The sequence below is a fragment of the Paramisgurnus dabryanus genome, chromosome 1, assembly GCF_030506205.2.
Source record: "Paramisgurnus dabryanus chromosome 1, PD_genome_1.1, whole genome shotgun sequence".
In the NCBI taxonomy this organism is placed as follows: domain Eukaryota; kingdom Metazoa; phylum Chordata; class Actinopteri; order Cypriniformes; family Cobitidae; genus Paramisgurnus; species Paramisgurnus dabryanus.
Window position 1 is genome coordinate 44,932,537 of NC_133337.1, and position 22,378 is coordinate 44,954,914.

The 22,378-nt window shown below is 37.3% G+C and overlaps 1 protein-coding gene across 1 annotated transcript; it reads left to right on the forward strand.

Moving 5' to 3' along the window:
• The first annotated feature begins 1,175 nt into the window (after positions 1–1,175).
• On the forward strand, positions 1,176–11,061 carry tekt3 (tektin 3). The gene is made up of 7 exons (XM_065262772.2): positions 1,176–2,008; positions 3,577–3,660; positions 4,042–4,112; positions 5,277–5,420; positions 5,832–6,054; positions 9,741–9,895; positions 9,978–11,061. The coding sequence occupies exons 1-7, from the start codon at positions 1,436–1,438 to the stop codon at positions 10,192–10,194; spliced, it is 1,467 nt and encodes a 488-aa protein (XP_065118844.1). The 5' UTR covers positions 1,176–1,435; the 3' UTR covers positions 10,195–11,061.
• The last annotated feature ends 11,317 nt before the right edge of the window (positions 11,062–22,378 follow it).

The window sequence follows — 22,378 nt, forward strand, 5'->3', positions numbered from 1 at the left end:
AAACACACAGCCAGTCAAAAATTTGCGTCACTGGACTGAAGTGTTCTTCATGATCGTTAATAATTTCTTTACTATTAACCAAACCGGCCAAACTGATTTTTTTTAGTTTTAAAATGCATGATGTGAAAAATGAAAAAGCCCAGGATATTTAGAAACTCTTTAAATAATGATAAAAAACATCTCAAGGTAAGACCTCAAGTAGATAAGTAATTAAATGACAACCCTGAAAATCCAGCTAACACCAGCATAAGCTGGTAAGCTAGTTTAAGATGGTCTTCCAGCTTGGTTTTAGCTGCATTGCTGGTGTAGCAAGCTGGTCTAGCTGTGTTTGGAAGACCAGCGGACCCACCAGCTTGACCAGCTTTGCCAGGCTGGTAGGACCAGCTTAAACCAGCTGCATGCCACCTTAAACCAGCAAAAAACAGCTAGCAGTTAAGCTGGTCTTAGCTGGATTTTTCAGTAGGAAAATATCATTGTGCATTCCTTAAACCCGGGTTAACACTTACTTTTGCATATTTGCTATGTCAACAGTCATGATTGGATAAAAAGCAATGTCAAACTGACTGAATTAAAATAGCGCACTGTCACTTTAAATGACTGCTTGTCTCGCACTTACATGTCAGTGACAGAACAGGTTGGAACGTAAATCTCTCTTGAATATTGTAAGTCTCCTGGGATGTCATTTTTACCCCATTTCGGGTGTTTTCTGTACACAGATGGTGATATGAGGTACGTGTACTTCAGTGTCTGATTGGCTGTCTGTTGCTAAGCATCAAATCACAACATTTTAACCCTAAATTACATGTGTGAAACGCTCCTTAACCCAGGGTTTAAAGCAGGGTTTAGAACGAAGATAACCCAGGGTTAAGCACAGTGTAAAAAGCCCTTTTGTTTATTTGATAAGCATTAACCTTCAATTTGTTATTTTATAGTTTGGATTTAGCTACAGGGCCGTTTCTAGGCATAGGCAAAATAGGCGGTCGCCTAGGGCACCACCTGCTGCAGGGGGTGCCAAAGAGCGCATATACATTTTGACTGCTGCTTCACTTACTTGAATGCATGAAAAAATAGCACTACAGCAAAATTAAAGATAAACCCACATATTGATGCAAAACATACACACTGTTAGTTGCTATGGATAAAAGCGTAATACATTAAACATGCTGACAATTATATAATGTCACAATGAATAAACGGATTATACAGTGTTAATGTATGCTACATATTATAATAACTTGCTCTATTTTTATATGGCATCTGTTCAACATTCCCTCAGCTATATATTTAGATATTAAGGCCAGATTTTTTCCTGTCTGAGGAAGCCACACACATGCAGTCCAGATATGTACTTATGAACTACAGATGATAGCCATAGTACGCATTCCAAAGAAAACTCTTATTTTCTCTTCAAAGAGGTGGCCAATTTGATTGACACATGGAGCTAATTGGATCCACCCAGACGGCCACTTACGCTCGGCCCAAAACCAGCCACTTCCTGCCCGCCATTTCCACTACAGCATCCAGTTATAGAAGCCACCAACCAGCCCTGACCTTCAACCAGAACTCAAACATGCCCTGGAAGACTAATTCATACTTTAGGACCGGCAGTGCCATTCCCACTGTATCAGCCCTCCAAAGAGAAAACCTAGACCTGGTGCGGGCCAAAACCATGTTTTACCCGTCCAACAGGACGGCTCTCAGCGCACGGTACATGCCTGATGATTGGTACAAATCCAACCAGAGTAACTACAGGGAGTCAGAATCATCCCGGAACAGCGCGGAAAGGCTGCGGAGGGACACTGTACGCTTGATCCAGGATAAAGACCAGCAGACCCGCAGAAGTCAGGAGACCACCAGCAAAAATATTGGAGAAAGACTTAATGACATCAGCTTCTGGAGGTCCGAGCTCAACCATGAGATCGACAATATGGTGACAGAGATAACAGCGCTGACCGATGTTAAAAGGAGATTGGAACGAGCTCTCGCCGAGACAGAGAGCCCCCTGCAGGTGTGTATGTGAAGAAGTCTGGGTGATTCTCACGAAATCTATATTTAGAAGGTGTCCAGCATCAGAATTTTTAAAAAGCCCTTGAAGACAAATTTTTTTTGCACATATAAGATTAAGGGTCTGAACTTACTAACCATTATTTTTAGAGGATTTCCTATAGAATTATTTACATTTTTTAGATTATCATTATCAAAAATGATCATTACCGCAACATGAAATTACATTAAATATATGCATTTACAAACTCATGTTTCGGTAATGAGAACTAAAAAGTTGTCTAGGTACTATGAAAAACAAAATTTCTACTTTTATCTGGAGAGAAAAAATAAGAACTGGGTAGCCATCTTGAGTGTCACAGTCAATGATGTCCCTTCCAAATTTTTTTTTTTTTTTTGTAAATGTTAGTTCTTTGAGGGCTTAAACAATGATTGAAAATTGTTGGAGGATGAGAAAATTGGTCTTGGACACATTTATAATCCTTATTTTTGTTTCTACATTTACCAATGATCACCAAATATCACATTTTTCTTTACTGTAAATGTTTATAGTATAACATGCACTGAAGCTTTTCATTTTTTAGATTTTTTTATTATAAATATTTCCATGTCAAAGGACCCAAATCCAGTCATGAACACATTGCGGTAATGAAATCATACAAAATTGTTTTGTATGTTGTCATTTGAAATCATGGCAAAATAGTACATGAAGAGATATTTGTAATTGTATTCTTCTTATTTTGAAAGCATTAACTTTTTTTTCAAAATGTTTCATGACACCTCATAAGTCTAATTTCACGAGAATCACCCGTCTGTGTTTTTGTAAAGTCATGAGTTCGATCCCACACACATACTGATAAAAATATATACCTTAATGCACTGTAAGTTGTTTTTCTATAAAAGCGTCTGCCAAATGCATTTTTTTTTTTTTTTTTGGTAAGGTGACCTATTTGGGTCAAAGTGATCTAGCTAATAGACTAGTAACTAGAAAACCACATAGCAGAGTGTCAAGTGACCCATTGTTAGAAACCATTTGGTAATAGACTCTGGTGGGATGTAACAAATAGACTCACAGTCACACTGACCACAAAGCACACTAGATACTACCTGGTGACCTCAATGTTTCATCTTTGTCTTTATAAAGTTACACAACTGACTCACAGTAAGCCATTGTTTCCATAGAGAACACTGCAAAACATGGAGACTTGTAATATCTTGGATGAGATTAACACTAACCATAACCTTTCAGGAATGAATACAGGATATTTCCATAGTGATATGTCTGCTGCAGTACTGTTGTCGCATTGTTACAGTTCCTCATAAAAAGTCGCAATGATGTCATACACCATCCAGAGGTTGCCATAGACAATACAAGCTTTTATGGTTTTATGTTCCATTACATCTAAATTTATCATCATTAACATTTTTGTTGCTTTGCAGACAGTTTTACATTGTAAAATAAAACACATTATAAAAGGTTGTAAAGGTACACAAGTTTACTTTTTGTACCTATAGAAATGTATTCTCTATATATTGGTCCATTATTCGTTTCTATTTCTCTTCCCGTTTCAGGTGGCTCAGGAATGTTTGTTTCACAGGGAGAAACGGATGTCCATTGACCTGGTTCATGATGGTGTGGAAATAGATTTAATTAAAGTGAGATTATTTTTAATCTAAACACACAACACAGAAAAATTAAACTGCATGATTTACTCACCCTTATGTCATCCAGACCTGCATGACTAACTTTCCTATGTGAACTAGTTCTTTAAATGTATATGCATAAAGCCACAGAATAAACATGACTAAGTGAGTTTTGTCTACAGTGGACACTTGATAACAATGAGAAATCCAACTGCATATTTCTATAATGACTCTGATTTAACTGTTCCCATATTTACATAGCCGTGATAGTTTTATATCCATCCTATTACTCTCTGATAACGTTCTGTTAGTCACAAAGTAAGCAAGATAATGTACAGTCAGCTAGTCATTGGCAGAAGATCAAACATTTTTTTCTTTTGCTTTTTTGTGCAGGAGGTGGAGGTTATTAAGTCATGTCAGGAGAGAATGAGACGACATTTAGAGAGAGCCATTGCACAGTTAGCGTGAGTTTCGGAAAAGTATTTTGCAGAAAAACCTAAAATAACGTAAACTGTAAAAAATTAAAAGTTTGATCAACTTTGACATTTCTTCAATTGGTAACACCTAAAAAAAAGATTTTGTCAACTTAAAATTTTCACCTAAACATATTTTTAAATGTTACAAATTGAAGTAATTTTTTTAAGTTGATCCAACTTCTACTTGTACTTAAATACTCATACTTAAAGGCGGGGTGCATGATCTCTGAAAGCCAATGTTGATATTTGAAATCACCTAAACAAACACACCCCTACCCCAGTAGAATCCAGACCTTGTTTTAATAGACCCGCCCCACACATACGCAACCCTGGCAACAGTGTCAGTTAGTAGACACGCCCCTTAGTGCTGATTGGCTACAAGTGTGTTTTGGTAATCGTCAAAAATCATGCACCCCTCCTTTAACCTGATGTCACTGGATTTCGTACGCGTTTTACACGTTGGCTAATTCGTATAAATTCGTACAAAGTGAATTGTATGAAAACATATGATTATCCAGCTCATGACTGCTCATCCAAGGGGCGCTAATTCAAAATAAGTGTTCGGAGTGTCATGTGTGTGGTTCCTTTTTCCAAAATATGTGTTCTGCGCGTTGAGAGATCCTGTGTGCATCACGTGTTTTTTCAAAATAAGTGCTTACTGCACACACGTCAAAACGGTTTATGATAAAAGAGACGCTCGCGTTTGCCTTTAAACACGTCTGCAGCAGGCACTTATTTTGACAAGACACGTGATGCACACAGGATCTCTCAAAGCGCAGAACACATATTTTTTTTAAAAAAAGGAACCACACACACAACGGGCTACATACATTGTGATGAACTTCGCATTCAGCATCCTCGAAACAAGAAGTCACTGGCCGCCACTGTGATTATCCTAAAAAAAAAACAGCATCACAGGGGAAAAAGTAAATCATACAAAAATGTACGAATGTGGTTGCATGAATTAAACAAATTAGCCACCTTGTAAAATACATACGAATTGCCATGAGATCGCGTTTTCATACTGTATGGTTTACTTTGTGTTAATCTGGTTTATTTGAAAAGTCAGAGTAGGATGGCTTGCTTGCTACTGTATATTGATTCTGCTAATCAAGGTTTCTGTCCTGCCGTGTGTTATTCATACATTTACAGATCAAACCGTGCAGCCCAACATGAGCTGGAGAGAGATTTGAGTGATAAAGTCACGGCACAGAGAATTGATGACAGGTGTCATTATCTCAGAAACACTTCTGATGGAATCAGTTACTACAGAGGAATCGATCGCCTGGACCCATCGTGAGTTAAATACACTGTTGTTGTGTTTCCAAGACTTAATATACATGAAGGGTGTGGCTCTTCCTACCCAAACATGATAGTAGTTGTCTTTGGTTAACTGAGTCCACATGTAGGTCGGACAGTTCATTACTTGTTTTTTGTAGATCATTTAAAAGTTAAAATCTTTGGATTTGTGATGGAATGCTACATCACTGTACAGTGTAAATTGCAAATAATATTTTGCATATATCAGTCAATGGGAGGTGCAAAATTTACATAAAGCAGAAAAACCTAGCATGTCTAAAGCGGAGATTACTTACAAAACCAAGTTTGTTTAGTGCTTTAAAAAATGTCATGCCCAAATATCGTCATTTTAAGATCTATAAATGTTATAATTTAATCAAAACACTATTGTATTTCTTTCACTTACAGTGTAAGTCTTCCAGACACCTGGTCAAAGTTCACTGATGACAACGTCCTTCATTCTCAGAGTGAACGAGCAGCATCGCACAAACTTCGTGATGAGATTGAGATTCTGCTTAACACCACATCAAACGAAATGTGGAACCAGTTTAACACAGTAAATGTGTCCTTTACCAACCGCATCTCTGAGACAGCAGACGCCAAGAACAATTTGCAGACACACCTGGCCAGGGTAAATACAGGATCCTAAACACATTATCTCCCGGTTTCACAGACTAGTCGTAGACTAAAACACACGTATGGGGTGTCCAACTAAAAATAACTTGCACCTAACATATCTTAAAATAAGCCAGTGCCATTCATTTGTCTTAAGATACTTACCAGTAACATATTTTTCTAAGGCATGTCCTGGCTTTAGCTAAGCCTTTTCTGTGACACCAGGCCAAAATGTATTTACTTAAAATTCTTCATTCAGTCACATTTTAATCCCTGGAATGCCAAAACCAGTCAAAGAGTCAACTTACATAAACAATGTCGTGTCTATTATCTTATCGTAACCATAATGCACTATGCTAAATGTTAGTAGGATTTTGGACTTTTCAGTTTATCTGAAATTTCTGACCCTAGACCACAAAATGTCAATTTTTGGAAATTGAGATTTATACATCATCTGAAAGATAAATGAATACACTTTTTATTGTTGTATAGTTTGTTAGGATAAAACAATATTTGGCTGAGATACAATTTTTTTAAATCTGGAATTTAAGGGTGCAAAAAGTCCTTAAGAACTGCATTTACTCACAAAAAAATAGTTTTTGTATATTTATGGTAGGAAATTTACGAATTATCTTCATGGAACATGATCTTAACATAAAATCATATTATGTTAAAATTATAATTTTGATCTATACAATGTATTTTTGGCTTTTGCTACAAATATACCAGTGCTACTTATTAGTAGTTTTGGTCACAGATGAATCGACACTTTGCCAGTTTCATAATAAATCTGCATTTAAATGTGTCACAGAACTGACAAACTAAAATTATTGTTAAAACAGAGGAGGAATTTTGAGTTCTGTAAAATACAGTATCAGTGGCGGCTGAAAAAAACTAAATATGTGTGCGGGGTGTCATGTTTGTGGCTCATGTCAAAATATTGGTTTGGTGCACCATGGGAACCTATGTGCATCGTGTGTCAGGTAACATGCACTTAGGTTCATATGACGCACGGAACACATATTTTGACATGATGATCCACACATGACAACGTTTTGATGAGTTTCACATTCATGCCTCCTTGGAAAAGAAGTCACGTGATTCCACTGTACAGTATTTTGATTTTACACTACAAGTTGCTGGTTAGGTAACATATGGGCAAACCCAAATTTTGGTTTATATTAACATAGAATTTTTTTTAATATTTGACCTAGCATCAACCCATTATTTTTTAAGTGTGAACTTTTTTTAGGAAACTAAACCTTCTTCTGCTTTTAATTTATAAAATGAGACATTTTCTGACCTCTTAAACTCAAGTTCCATCTACTTTTCTTCATTCTCTTATATCATGACAGAGCTTAGATCAGGGGTTTTCAAACTTGTTGTGGGTGTGGACCACTATTTGTAATCAAGAATTTTCGTGGACCACCTCATGTCAAGAGATCAAGAAACTAACTGGAAATTAAAATATGTTTGTTTATATGAAATTTGATTCATATAAATTGACTATAAAGGCTATGAATGAATAAATTTATGAATTCTTTATTTCGAACAATTGAAAAATTACAATTTAATTAAAAAATTATATCAATATTCTTTATATAGATATTCTTAAAAATATATATTATTTTAAATTTCTTTTGCCTTTACACGGACCACCTGCAATACCCTCACAGACCACTAGTGGTCCGCGGACCACAGTTTGGGAATGGCCGGCTTAGATCATTCTAACTACTCCATTTAAACCCTTAGGCGTCACCCCACCCTATTGGGTTAAATCTACATTCTTGGAGCTTTTAAACGATATACACTTCGTCATGATTAGATAAGAATTCACGTGCAAAACACTGAAGTAAACGTAAGTGTCCTGCTGGCGAGACAGTGACATTTAGCAGTATATCAATTACTCAATCAATTACTCTCCCTACATAATTTATTTTATAAAAAAACTGTTGAAATTTATATTCTAGAGGCTTAGACCTTTCAAACGATATATAGTTTGTAGTGATAGATAAAAATGTACATCAACAATATTGATGTAAACTTAGGTGTCCCATATGCGGCACGCCGACGCCTAAAAACAAACGGTGCTATATAGCACCAAAAGTGGTTCTTTGCTCGTAATCATAGAAGAACCGTTTTTAGTGCCATATAGCACCGGTGAAGCACCGGTGAAGCACCTGTCTAGAACCATATAGTGCTATGTAGAACCAAATGTGGTGCTATATGGCCCCTATATGGTTCTACACAGGTGCTTCACCGGTTCTTCACCGGTGCTATATGGCACTAAAAACGGTTATTCTATGGTTACGATTCAAATCAACAGTTTTGGTGCTATATAGCACCGTTTGTTTTTTTAGAGTGTTTACCCAATAATGAAAATTCTTTCATAAATCATTCACTTTCATGTTGTTACAAACCTGTATAAATGTCTTTGTTGTGATGAACACAACTAAAGATATTTTGAGGAATGTTTTAAACCAAACCATGTGTGAGCCCCATTCACTTTCATAGAAGGATAAAAGAATACTACGAACGGTTTGCTTACAAACATTCCTTAAAATATAAATTTTCATTTTTGGGTGAACTATCCCTTTAAGTTTACTTCTAGTCTTACATTATGTGTATGCTGTAAAGATCTAGTCAGTAAAACACCTGGACACTTGTTGAGGAGTTAATGAAGTGCATAAAGAGGCTCTCTCTGTCCAGAAGGTTTAAGCCATTGACAGCTGTTATCAGAAGCACAAGGTAACCAATAAAGACCCATCATTGTTCAGCATGAGATTACATCTAAATGTGTTAGGGTCTTTTAGAGGCTGTTTACACTTGGCATTAACATGCGTTTTCGTCGATCGACGAAAGTGGACGACGTTAATGCCAGGTGTAAACGGTGTTCAAAACGTTTTGAACGCGTCCACTTTCGACCACTTTCAACCACATCCAGAGGTAGTCGAAACCACTTTCGATCGGATCGCTTTGGAGTTGCGGAACGCAAATGTGGTTGAATGTGTTCGAACAGCCACACGCGACCGCCTTCTCTCCGCCCATTTTTCTAATCTGAGGTATTAAACACAAGTTTTACGTCTTTTTTTTAGACTTCTGGCGTGAACATACGGTGAACAGCGCTATTTTTTAGCCTTTCATTGATAAAACTACCACGGGTGTTCTCCGTAGTTTCGTTTTGAAAGCGTGAAAGTTGCGCGATCCTATTTCATCAATTGCGCTGAAAATTCAGAGAAAGCTCCAACATACAAAACACTGTGCAGCATGTATACTTGCTAAACAAGCAGCTGACTCCGACATAATATTCGTTTGCATCCATATAAACTCATAATTACTCCCGCTCGCGTTTGAATGACAGCAGAGAGACTCGCCCACCGTCTCACGGACCGTCCCCTCACAGTATTCAGGACAAAGCGGTCGAAAGTGGACAAAAGAGACGGATTTAAATACCAGGTGTAAACGTAATCTCTCGTCCACTTGTGATCCGATCGATGAAAACACATCTTAATACCAAGTGTAAACAGCCCAATAGAGAGGATGCGAGGTTCATCTAACGTGGTTTTGAAAAAATCATATTAGTTTAATTCTAAAAATAAGATTGTCTTTTTCAACAGCTATACCATTTAAATTTGATATTGGAGTTAAACAGTCAGGCTCTATTGAAATATTCAAACAACTCTTTCTTGTTTTCAATTTAAGACTCTTCAGGAAATCTTCCAGACTGAAATGCTAATCGAAGCTCTGAAAAAGGCGATGAGAGACAAAGAGAACCCGCTTAAAGTGGCCCAGACACGTCTGGAAGAAAGATCTCGCAGACCCAACGTCGAACTGTGCAGGGACAACCCTCATCACAGGTACAGTCCCAAGAAAAAAAAAGGAATCGAATAACAACAGTTGTGTCATTTCATGTTGTTCCTGCCTCTTGTTGTCTTTCAGGTTGATATCTGAAGTGAGGGAAATTGAAGACACCATTCAGAAGTTAAGAGAAAGATTGATGGAGGCGGAAAACACTCTTCAGAACCTGGTGAAGACAAAGGTCAACCTGGAGCATGACCTGTCGGTGAAGGCCAATTCTCTATTCCTGGATCAAGAGAAGTGCATGAGTATGCGGAAGTGCTTTCCAAGCACCCCTCGCTTGGTCGGATATACCTAGATCTTTAAGGACCTCATCTTGAATTTGCTTAATCGTGTCAAGTTTGGCTTCCCAAATGTAAACCTTTAAGATACATCACAAGAATTGTGTAAAAACAGCTTTAGAGTTTCCTAACTCTTATTTGAAAAATAAAGGTGCTACAAAAAGGTTCTTCACAGCAATGTCATAGAAGAACCATTTTTGATTCCCAAAAGAACCTTTCAGTCAAAGTTTCTTTAAAGAACCACCTTTTTTCTTACATTTTATAATCTTAAGAGCTGTTTTTCACTACAAATAACTCTCTGAAGGTTCTTTGGCTGTTAAAGGTTCTTTGTGGAACCCTTAAGCCAACAATTGTTTATCTATGGCGCTGTGTAGCAACTGTATTTGCAACATAATCTCACAAAGTTTCATGATATAGTATTGGAATATTTTGCTCATTTATCAGTGTCATTGTCATGGATCTCCGCATTTTTCCTTGTCCGTACCACACAGAATTCTTTTCCGTGTTAGTTTCACGTATTGGTTACTCAATTGTTTTTCCTATTTTTAAACCATTTTCGCATGGGTTTGGGGAAAAGTAAGTCCGTGTAACAGACACGGAAAAATGCGGAGATCTGTGTCAATGACACGGATAAATTAGCTAAATATTCCGTGACTAAAACATGGAAATTCGTGATATCAGGTTGATATTTTTAAGAGTGCATCTAAGTAGAATAGGATAATTTATCCCCTCATTATTGTTTTTAGTGACATCTGTTTGTTAGAAGCAGCACACAGTAATGATTGTGATTCTGTTTTTACCTCACCTAGAATTTGAAATTAGGTTATGTACATGTAAATGATAATGTGATAATGTATTAATTTATCTATAAAATGATGTGGAACTTCTGAATGAATGTCATAAAATTAAAAACGAAAAAATGAGACCTCATGATATGCATACAGTATAAGTGTATTTAGCTTTTATCAAACTGTTAGCGATCCTTGTTAGGTAAAAATTTAAGCCCGGATAAAAAGTCTGTTTTTTATGTGTATGCCAACGTACGTGCACGATCGAACACACAGCCTTGCAAAGCATAATTTATTTGACCGTATGTGTACACAGACGTTTGACGCATGCGCATTGCGACAAAATGCAATGCATCTTCTGGGCTACTACTTACGTTCTCCTTTACGTGCATGCACGACTTTGGTGTACAAAGTATGAGCAGTTACAAAAATCCAGTGGTGCGCATACAGTGCACACGTACTATCCTGATGACAAAGTTACCATCACACACACACATTACGTGGACCCTTGCGCAAGCGTATAAACTGAACTTCTAGCGTTAGGGCACACTCACATTTGGCACAGTTGAACCCAAGTGCACGTGTTCACAATCCCCCACAGGTTATCATCAAACTTTTCAATCCAAGCATGCTTTCATATGATGCAACTTTTTTGAAGAAAACAGGAAGTACCCCGAGCCCACCTCTGCCAAGAGTGCTCAGACTAGGCAAACAAACCCGGCTTTCGGGGTCAGTTTAAACATCTTAACTCCTTCACACAGCTATTAAACTGAGACACTAAACCAGTTTGAACATTCACTCCAGGGTGTGACATGATTTTGACAGTTTGCAGAGATGGTGGATACAACAACTTGCTTTTGTTTGTTTAGTTTGATGGCCACTTCCGGGCAATCTTCACTCTCCCTTAGCCTTGAGTCTTCTAAAGAACAGCGGATCTGCGCTTCTTACGTTCTTCTGGAATACAAACATGCTCTTCAAAAACAGATGGAACGGGCAAGCAGGCTCCCGCTTAAGTATACACACAGCATCTGGGTTTGTTGATTCACATGGGATTGTGCTTGCTTTTACAAACAACACGCTGGTGTGCTCAAACTTGCACTACAAACTACTAAGATGAATGACTGTCTACTCCATAGCTTACAGTATACAATATGTTTTGTAAGATGCACTTGAGATAAAGTTGGGATCATGCACATGGTTTATTTTTTGCTTCTTTTTGAAAGAAACTATTTGGTTGCAAAATCTGGTATCTTGGCAGGCACAAAAGACATGTTTTATTATTGTTGTAGGAGAAAATTACACAAGCAGGAGATTCCATAGAGGAGTCATTATTTAATGTAATTTATATATATTTTTTGACGTCAATGAAATTAGAAATTTTGGATGATTTAATAACCTCAGTGGTTACCTTATCAGAAACCCGTTGAAGCATTAATCTGCACTGATTTTCAATTTTGTAACAAACAACGGTGGTTAACCAATAACTGGTACTTTCCTTAATGCAGTTTATGGGGTTGCATACAAGTCAAGTACAGTAGTAGCACTTGGCTCACCCTTTATAGAACTTGAACCCTTAATGTTTACATTGCTATTTAACTACTACACCGAACCACCACATATCAGTAAACTCTGAAGTACCCGGTTTCTCTTTCAAGTTGTTGTATAGTTCTCCTGCTTATCTTGAGTACACAGTGATCCTTAGAGTCTCAAGAGTTTGGTGCAGTAGTCAGACAGGAGGAGGATTGATTTCAACATGTCTGAGTATAACATTCAAGATCTCCATTCCAGTGCCCGGACTCATTACCACCTCTGCCCAACCCTGACCTTGAAGATATTGCAAGAATGTCTTGCTTAATACAAACTATGACTCTGTTTGACCAGATGTTAAAACTTTATAAACCTCATAATGTACATGATTCACTGCGGAAGGGATCGGCTATTGTCCCGTGGTTAATATTATTTGCATTTTGGGATTTATAGAACCTTTATTTTGAATTATGACGGCTCATAAAAACTGTTGGCCAATTTTCTCTGTCAACTTGGAACCATTAAATCTTTTTTTCACATCTGAAGTGTGGTTCTCATGGTTTCCAGTAAAGAAAACATACAGATAAACCTCAGAGTGGGTCGGTCAGCCCAGGAGAGTCATATTGTGGCCTGCTGTGCTTGAAATTGAAGTTGGATCCCACGGTAGTGTTCTCATTGAGTTTTACACATAAGTCAATACATTAGAGCATGCCAACAGTGCTAAAAATTACATGTATGTAACAGTTAAAGTTGCTGTGTGGTCCAGATCAATCTGAGACAACAATAAAACTGGGCAATCCTTCACTTTACACACAGTTACGAGCTTAATACAGGCCCATTTTATGCAAAATCCACTTTTACATGGCATTTGGACATGTGTTTCCAATGTGTGAATACAACAATCCTACAAAAAAAAAAAAATCCACTCACTCCTCTTTTTAAATCTCTATTAAACCAAAGCAGTCTCATTAGACAAATAAAGCTCCACCCACATCCACTGACTGAACGGTTAACTTTACCCAAAAGCTTATCTAAATGTATTTGTTGGCTGCAGGAGGCGCAATGATATTACGCAGCAGCTGAAAATAGTCCCCTTAGTTCAATAGCAGGGGACTATTTTCGGGCAGTGCGTAATATCACTACGCCTGCTGTCGCCATGTTACAGCAGCAAAGTCCTTGATTGTTACGCCAGAATGAGAGTATAGTTCATAGCCATATCTGCCTAGAAAATCGCAATTTTTAATTTTCTGTCGGTCTTAGTACACGATGTAACTACAGAAGAGTCAAGTTTTAAATAGGAAAAATTTCAAAACTGTTTGGTTATTTTTTAGCGTGATGCTAATCAGATTCAATGGATTGTGCTAAGCTATGCTAAAAGTGCTAGCGCCAGACCCAGAGATCAGCTGAATGGATTCCCAAACAGTAAAAATCAAATGTTTAACTATAGGGGAGCTGGAAAATGAGCATATTTTCAAATAAGGCGGAGTGTTCCTTCAAGTTATTTTAGTGCATTGAAAACCTTGAAAAAGTGACACATTAAATTCACAATTTGCACCCCCCAGCATTTCTGTCCTCCCTTCTCTCCATTCCCGGAGCAGTCCAGAGCCCACTCAATGCAAAACAGCATTCACCATTGTGCATTTCACATTACAGAGTTCTTAAATCTCTCACCATTACACAATTAGAGTTACTGACAGCAAAGCGTCTCTGGTACGTACCCCCTCCTTCTCACTCTTCACATATATGTTAGGACTGTATACATGAAACGTAAACTTCAGCTGGGGACGTGCATGCTTTCCCCGGCTAAACATATGATTGAGACACAAAAATAGCTGGCCTTAGCCCTTCACTCTTAACCCATGTCCTCAGAGAATGTACTCCAGAGTCTTCAACTACAGTCCTCACATAACCAAGCTTTATTTTTAACCATCAACCAGCCAGCCAACTCTTTTATCATCAGAGGACTTTCATTAGCATCTCACGTCATTCTCCAAAAACAAAAAGGATTCTGGTTTACAGCGTCCTACCTCAAACCTATTTTTCAATCAATACAGATCATACAGTCCATACATTCAAAAAAGTGCTGGGTTATTTCAACCCAGCGTTGGGTCAAAAATGGTCCCAACCCGTTCGGTTGTAATTTAACCTATGCTGGGTTGTTTTAACCCAAAATGCTGGGTTGTTTTAACCCATTGTTGGGTCAAATCTATTTTAACCCAAAGGCTGGGGTTGTCCCTTTCGGACAAATTTTTAGAGTGTAGTGATGAAAATCTTTGGATGTTTTCAATACGTGTGAAATGTACTTCTTATTTTTAGACAAAGGATTTGTCTCCAGGTTATTTTGTCAATCTGCTTACATACTAATATTGGACATGTACTATAGTAACTGAGCTACAGTTCATACTATTTATTGTATTCGCAACACAAATGCCATTTAATCCCATGGGAACACTGATCAAATGTTCCTGGAATGCACTGTACAGTAAGTCCTTTCAGATAAAAGCGTCTGTCAAATGGGTAAATGGTGTGATGGTATAGACCAATTTAGAGTAGACGTCACAGTTACGTCACTGAAAGCTGTGCGGGCAATGCGTTTGCAGAAAAACAGTGGAAATGAATTAGACACAAGTGAAAAGAGCAAGATAACTCACTAGAAAATGTCATGTTGTGCTGTTAAAGGGATACTTCACCGATTTAGCATTCAGCTTTGTATCTGTAGAAACCCGGCAGTATTACTGAATGACCATGTTTCCCTCCCTCATTTCCCCCTGAGAGGAGAGATATCTGCATTTTGGTTCTGCAAAAAAGTCCTCCGATGATGTAATATGACGATTTTTGCATCATCGGAGGACTTTCTTGCAGAACCAAAATGCAGATATCTCTCCTCTCAGGGGGAAATGATGGAGGGAAACATGGTCATTCAGTAATACTGCCGGGTTTCTACAGATACAAAGCTGAATGCTAAATCGGTGAAGTATCCCTTTAAGTGTCAGAATAGGAATGCCAAAAAAAGATGGCTTTCATTTTTATAGAATACCATCGTCGAAGACATCAATTGAAGATAAACGTAGGTGTTTATGATTACAATAAGCCCTTAAACGGACAGAATGGAGCAAGGAAATCATCTGGAAATCTTTTAATAATTAGAATAGAAAATAAGTAGAGAAGATGTCCGGTGTTCTGTCGAAGTCTGTTCCCTCCATGTGTTTCTTATAGCGTTTTTATCACGTTACAATTATAATTTATTCAGAATAAATGTTTTTTATACTGAAAAAGCAATAATATCAATTTTTTTTAAAAAATATTTCATAATTTTGCGTTTTCTATTATTTCGTTTTATTTCCTTATATCTTATGTCTTCATCCTGTTTGTTCTAAAATTATTATGTTTACATACTTAATTAATATATAAATATAGCACACACACATGATGTAAAGTGTTATTAATATATAAACAGGCCTTTTAATGTATGTTTAAACATAATACTTTTATAATAGTTTTAGAACAAACACATAAGATAAATATAAGGAAGAAATAATAGAAAACAGGAAAATGATTAAATATTTAATAAACGCTATTATATATATAATACATGATAGTATTGCTTTTATATGTACTTTAGCGATTCATACTGTAAAAATAATTGATTTAGCAAAAAAGAACAATACATATACATTACATACATGCATATCAGTAGCCAATCCATTTAAACTTTTTATCTATCTAAAAAATAAACGTAACGTGATTAAAACGCTATAAGAAACATTGCACTACAGGGAAACATAGGAGAATTAGACTTCAACAGAACACCAGATCCAAAAAATCACGGTTTAATGCTAAAACACTTCACAACCCTACTGCGGAGCAGTCACTTTCTGCGACCAGTTTGGCTCTGCCCACAAAAAAACGTCATCTCTGATTGCCAACACGAAATTGGTCTATAGTAAAGTTGTATCATTTAAATACCATGGCACATTAATATGAAAATTATTCAACACTATAATATGCATCAAATAAGGATGGTATTAGCCTACCACATGATTTCAAACAAAATGATTTTTGATAACACTAAATAAACTCAAATTTATACCATTAACTGTACCATGGGACAAGAAGTATACAATTTAAAGTATCTGTAAGGGCAAATCTGACGCAGTCTTTCAAAACAAATGAATTTGATTTTTTTCTAAATTATCATATTTATGAATTTATCTTGCTATCATAGCGACTCACTGGTCCCAGTGTTTGACAATACTATAAATTTCAGGTGGATTCAGAGAAAGAGAGAGAGAGAGCAAGAGAGAGAGAGAGAGCAAGAGAGAGAGAGAGAGAGAGAGAGAGAGAGAGAGAGAGAGAGAGAGAGAGAGAGAGAGATAGACTGCCTCAGATTTGCCCTGAGTAAATGGCAAATCGTTTTTCAACCAAAATATCGCATATCAGACCACTTATACACTCTACATACCCCGATTGACAATAAAATCAACTAAATACAGTAAAAAATCTTTTCACGCTTTGATTCAATCTGTCATGAGGGGCTTTTAATTCAGCTTATTTAATACAGAATCGGTGGGAAAACATGAGACAAATAATAAATCAATGTACTAACACAACTTTGCAATTAAAATCAGCAAAACAAACACCCTGTTTTTGGAGTCACTGAGTGAGACAGGGTTGTAGTCTAAGCCCTACACTATTCAACATATACATCTATGAATTAGCAAGAGCTCTACAAGAGTATCCAGCACCAGGTCCAACCCTACTAGACACTGAAGTGAAGTCTTCTGTTTGCAGATACTGTCAACCACAAAAGAGGGTCTACAGTAACATCTGGACCTCCTGCACACCTTCTGTCAAACATGGGCACTATCAGTTAACCCTAAAAATACTTTATGATAGCCCAAAAGAATACCCATTCACCAAAACCAACTTAAAAATTATAAATGACACAACATGCCCTTAGAACAGACTCAGAACTACACATACCACGGTATTACACCAGTAACACAAGAAACTTTAACAAGGCTGCGAATGACCTGAGAGACAAGGCATGAAGAGCTTTCTATGCCATTAAAGGTGACATTTCACAAGACGTTTTTAAGATGTCAAATAAATATTTGGTGTCCCCAGAGTACGTATGTGAAGTTCTAGCTCAAAATACCCCACAGATGATTTATTATAGCATGTTAAACTTGCCACTTTGTAGGTGTGAGCAAAAACTGAATGGCAGTGCTGAGGTTGGATGCAGATTAAGGGCCGGTATTACCCCCTTCTGACATTACAAGGAGAGCCAAATTTCAATGACCTATTTTTCACATAGAGAATAGTTTAGCAAAACTTTAAGTTACTGGGTTGACTTTTTCACATTTTATAGGCTGATAGAAGCACCGGGGGCCCAATTATAGCACTTAAACATGGAAATGTCTGATTTTCATGATATGTCCCCTTAAGGTTTTTTTTTTTTATTGACATCCCAATTGGAATCTGGCTAAAATAATCCAATTAATCATCTAACCAAATTGCATGGATGTGAGGTCTGTGGTCCACTCACAAATCAAAAGTTCACCAAATGGGACTTGCAGAGCAGAATAAGGACTGACCCACTATTAATTCAAATACGCAAGGAAAGGTGTGACTTCCATTTAAACTAAAAAAGTTACGCAAGTTACTTTTAATTAATTAGATAAAAAAATGTACTGAATTAAACTAAACGTAAATGTAAGCATTACTTTCCATTAAAAGTAACAAAATAACACAATTAGTTTCTTTTTTGTGAGTAACTTAATATCGTAATGCATTACTTTTAAAATTAACTTTTTTCCAACAATGATCGCAGGCGATACGTCTGCAATAATGAACGTGAAATTGCCCTGATTGTCAGTGAACTACGACTTTGTGTAAAAAAGGCGATTTACTACTAATCAAGGAACTGGCTTTACTGACAAGATGCGCATGACTATCATATTTTTAATGCCCTATATTTAATGTTTCTATGCTTTGGCAATGTAAAGATCCTTTTTTTACCATGCCAATAAAACCAACATGTGAATCTTGAGAGAGAGAGAGAGAGAGAGAGAGAGAGAGAGAGAGAGAGAGAGAGAGAGAGAGAGAGAGAGAGAGAGAGCATGTTAAATGTGCACGTGGTTTGCCCTCCAACCACAAGATGACTGGTGGAGCACTGAAAGTTTATAAAACAGGAAATCTGAGAGAGAAGATATCTGTCCTAACAGCAGTTAGACCTCAACGGTTAGCCAGGAACCCCTCAGTTATTTATTCGTATGTAGTAGTTTAACATTATCAGGTCTCTAACATTCACCAACACTCACAATCTAAAGCACTACAGCCCTTTGTAATGGGAAACTATCCATTTTCCAGTGTAGAATAATCATCGTTTTGGCAAAGGGACAGGACCGGCGGTGCCAGCAGTCTACACACCATTCTGATCTCACTGCTGGAGGTCTGAAGGCTCCACCTGATCGATCTGTTATTCCCTTTATTTGCTGTAACTACTGTGCTGTATTAGTCTCATATTGCACACAAAAAAAAGAGTACTGTAGGCACCAAAATCTGTACCTGTGTTTTTGAAAGGATGGGGAACCTTTGCCAATTCTCTTATCATTTTTTGATTATTGTAGTTTAAGTAATTCCAGATAAACCCTGGCACTAAATAACATGGTACAAACATGGTACACTTGTCTTTCCTGTAGCTCATTTGGTAGAAAGTTTATATCCCAGTAAACAAACAGACTGATAAAGAAATTGTATGCATTGTATTGTACTGTAAGCTTTGTATTAAAGGCGTCTGCCACATGCTTAAATGACATAAGTCACACCTTTCCTGTCTAAATGGGTGGTTCTTAGCTAGAACAAACTGCAAACTTAACTTCATGCTTTTATTCAAATGTCTGGTTATCTCATACTAATGATATACTGACGGAAGTCTAGCAGAAAGCAATATTTCCAGACGCTCACTTTCTCTCTCATCCTCTGTGTCTCGTGCTGAATCACGCTGTGGTATGATTCAAGAATCTGCACTCAGCTTTTATAGGAGCCGCTTGTATTTATTTATGGTTCATCTCCAGGGAAACCAGAGGATGTGTGACACACAGCATCTGAATGGGAACAACGGGAAGTGAGACCGAGAGACCAGATCAACAAATATGTGAATATCTGAATGTCTACATACGCTTGTTTGGGTGTGGATGATCAAGTTGTCCATCGAGCGGTAGTTGTGTGTGCTTAATGAAAACATGGTGACAGTAAGCAAACATCGGTCTTGTTTAAAATATATGTTTCAGTCGCTGACAAGCCTTTATGTACTCTCAGCCCTCTAGTCATAAAAGATCAGTAGGTTGTTTTGATATTGTCATCAAAGATAATGTCTTACTGTACAACGTTCTCTTTTAATACTTGACATACAGTAACTTGTTTAATAGACTTCACACCAACACAAACCGCACACACTTTCCCTCCAGTTCCATTATGAAGCATGTTGATCATTTAAAGCCTGACTCATTTTACTACAGAACTTACTCGGGGCGTGAATTTGAAAAAACCCAATGGGTTTCCTGCTCTTAGATTACGATAACAAAACCCTTGACAACTACAAGCACAAACTTCAATTCGTCACTCCGAACGCAATAAGCGGTCTCAACAGATAGGCGCTCTGTAATAACAAGCGTCATTTAGCGCATGCTTGATTTTACGTACAATGGAAAAGGCTTTTTTGTGTAAAGACTATTAATGTGTAAAGTCTCTAAATTGGTGAGAGGATAGAACGACTTGTATATTTTGTCATACTGCTCGACACCATCTAGGGGGAATGTCCACCAGGCATTAACGCCTGCGTACGTTTTCAATAGTTTCCAATGGAAGTGTCGTGCTTTTCAAAAATGCCAGCAGCTGGTGGGTTTTGTCAGAGTTTACACTTTTTTAACTTTGAATGAAACACTCAACTCGTCAAAGTCTCTTCTCACTATGGCCTCCAATCACAGTGGAGGATGGGTGGGACAAAAATATCACAACAACCAATCTGTGCTTGGGCGCACCATATAACACGTCAGCAGCGTTGTATGTCAATAGCGTCACTGCAGTGTGGTGAACACGGATTCGCAACAGACCCGGAAGAGAAGACAATGCTGAATAAAGTCGTATTTTTGGACCAAAATGTATTTTCGATGCTTCAACACATTCTAACTGACTCACTGATGTCACATGGACTACTTTGAAGATGTTTTTATTACCTTTCTGGACACCTTACATACATTTTCAATGGAAGGTCAGAAAGCTCTCAAACTAAATCTAAAACATCTTAAACTGTGTTTCCAAAGATGAACAGATGTCTTATTAGTTTTGAATGACATGAGGGTGGGTCATTAATGACATCATTTCATTTTTGGATGAACCCTTTAAGCTCAAGTTGCATTAAAAAAAAACACACTTTTCAAGGTTGCCTAAGGCAGTGGTTTTCAAACTGGGGGCCGCGAGATGGTGCCAGGGGGCCTCAGTTTTATGACATTTTATAAAATACATTAATTTATCATGAATTCTGTGTAATTAAACCTTAAAAATAAGGCTATTAACCAAAAGCACTACTTTTTTGTATAATTTAATGGTTTTATATTAAAATGTTGAGTTTTAGAACAGTTTTTTGTGACAAATTTTCTTTGGGGGGCCGCGAAGGAATGCACCGTATGCAAAGGGGGCCACATGCTGAAAAAGTTTGGGAACCACTGGCCTAAGCTACTACACTTGCGTACAGGTTGCATGTTTACCTTACTCGACGCTGTACAAAGCCCCTCCCCCTCCGTCTTTATAGATTGATGATTGGCTCTATTAACTGGAAGGCGGGACTTCCACAGTGCCCTTATTCAGTTTTGCATTGTCCCCTATGAAGTGCTGCAGGCATGATGGATTTTTGTATGCCAACTCCAGCTCTGTATAAGGTCTGTGTTTAGCAAAACTTTATGACACTTTTCCAACAAAATATTTTTTACAGATGAACACAACTTTAATGAATTTTGTTTTTGTTGAGTTTTTGTTTTTTTTATTCCTATAGGTAGTTAACGTATTTAGACTTAAAAAATCATAAGTGTTCATCTGTGAAGAGTAACTTGTTGGACAAAACGTGTAAGTGTTATAAACTTTTGTTAAATGTGATAATCCAAAAGTCTATGGGGAAAATGAAATTTTTTTTGGCAAAAGAATCAGTGTCCCACCATTTTCCGGGGTTTGCCTACAAAAACAATCCATGCCTGCGGCACTCTATTCATAGTAATGGAAAGCTTGTTAAGTCCAATATCTTTGATTGTGCAACATTTATCCTTTACTCAGCTAAAAACCATGTATCACGTGGTATCTTTTTGACTTATTGCTTCACTTGTTTCTATTATGATGTGTAAAAAGTATAATTTTTCAACTTGAGTTGGCGCAGAGCACTTCAGATGTCTCTAAACCATAATAAACAATTACGGCTATCAGTGGAACCGTCCTTCAGTTTGTATATTAAGTTTGTATACACAGTATCAGAGACATTTATCATGGACACATACAGTACTGTTGATGATCTTTCATCTCCCGACATTTCAAGTCAAGGAGTCAAAGCCACTATAAAACCCAAACAAGACTGATAAGCTTCAGAAAAATCTCTTATACTAACACTTAAACGCCTAGATACCCCAAAACACAGTCATTCTCTCCAAAGGGACACGCATCCGTCTTACTCTGCACTCGGGTATGGCCATGACTCATGAACATACTTACACTCCTAATAGCTATGGTGTGTTAAATTAAAGCCCGATCAGGTGCTGTGTGTGAGTATAACACTCTACTACTGTTGGATTGGATCCCATCTTTCCATTATTCGCTCATTCTTTCCACAAACATTGGC

Bases quoted from the DNA above. Each gene is read 5' to 3' on its own strand.
- tekt3 (XM_065262772.2), top strand. From the start codon at position 1,436: ATGGAGCTAATTGGATCCACCCAGACGGCCACTTACGCTCGGCCCAAA. The intron at 5,421-5,831 runs GTGAGTTAAATA...TTTCACTTACAG, and splicing joins ATCGATCGCCTGGACCCATC to TGTAAGTCTTCCAGACACCT. The intron at 6,055-9,740 runs GTAAATACAGGA...TTTCAATTTAAG, and splicing joins TGCAGACACACCTGGCCAGG to ACTCTTCAGGAAATCTTCCA.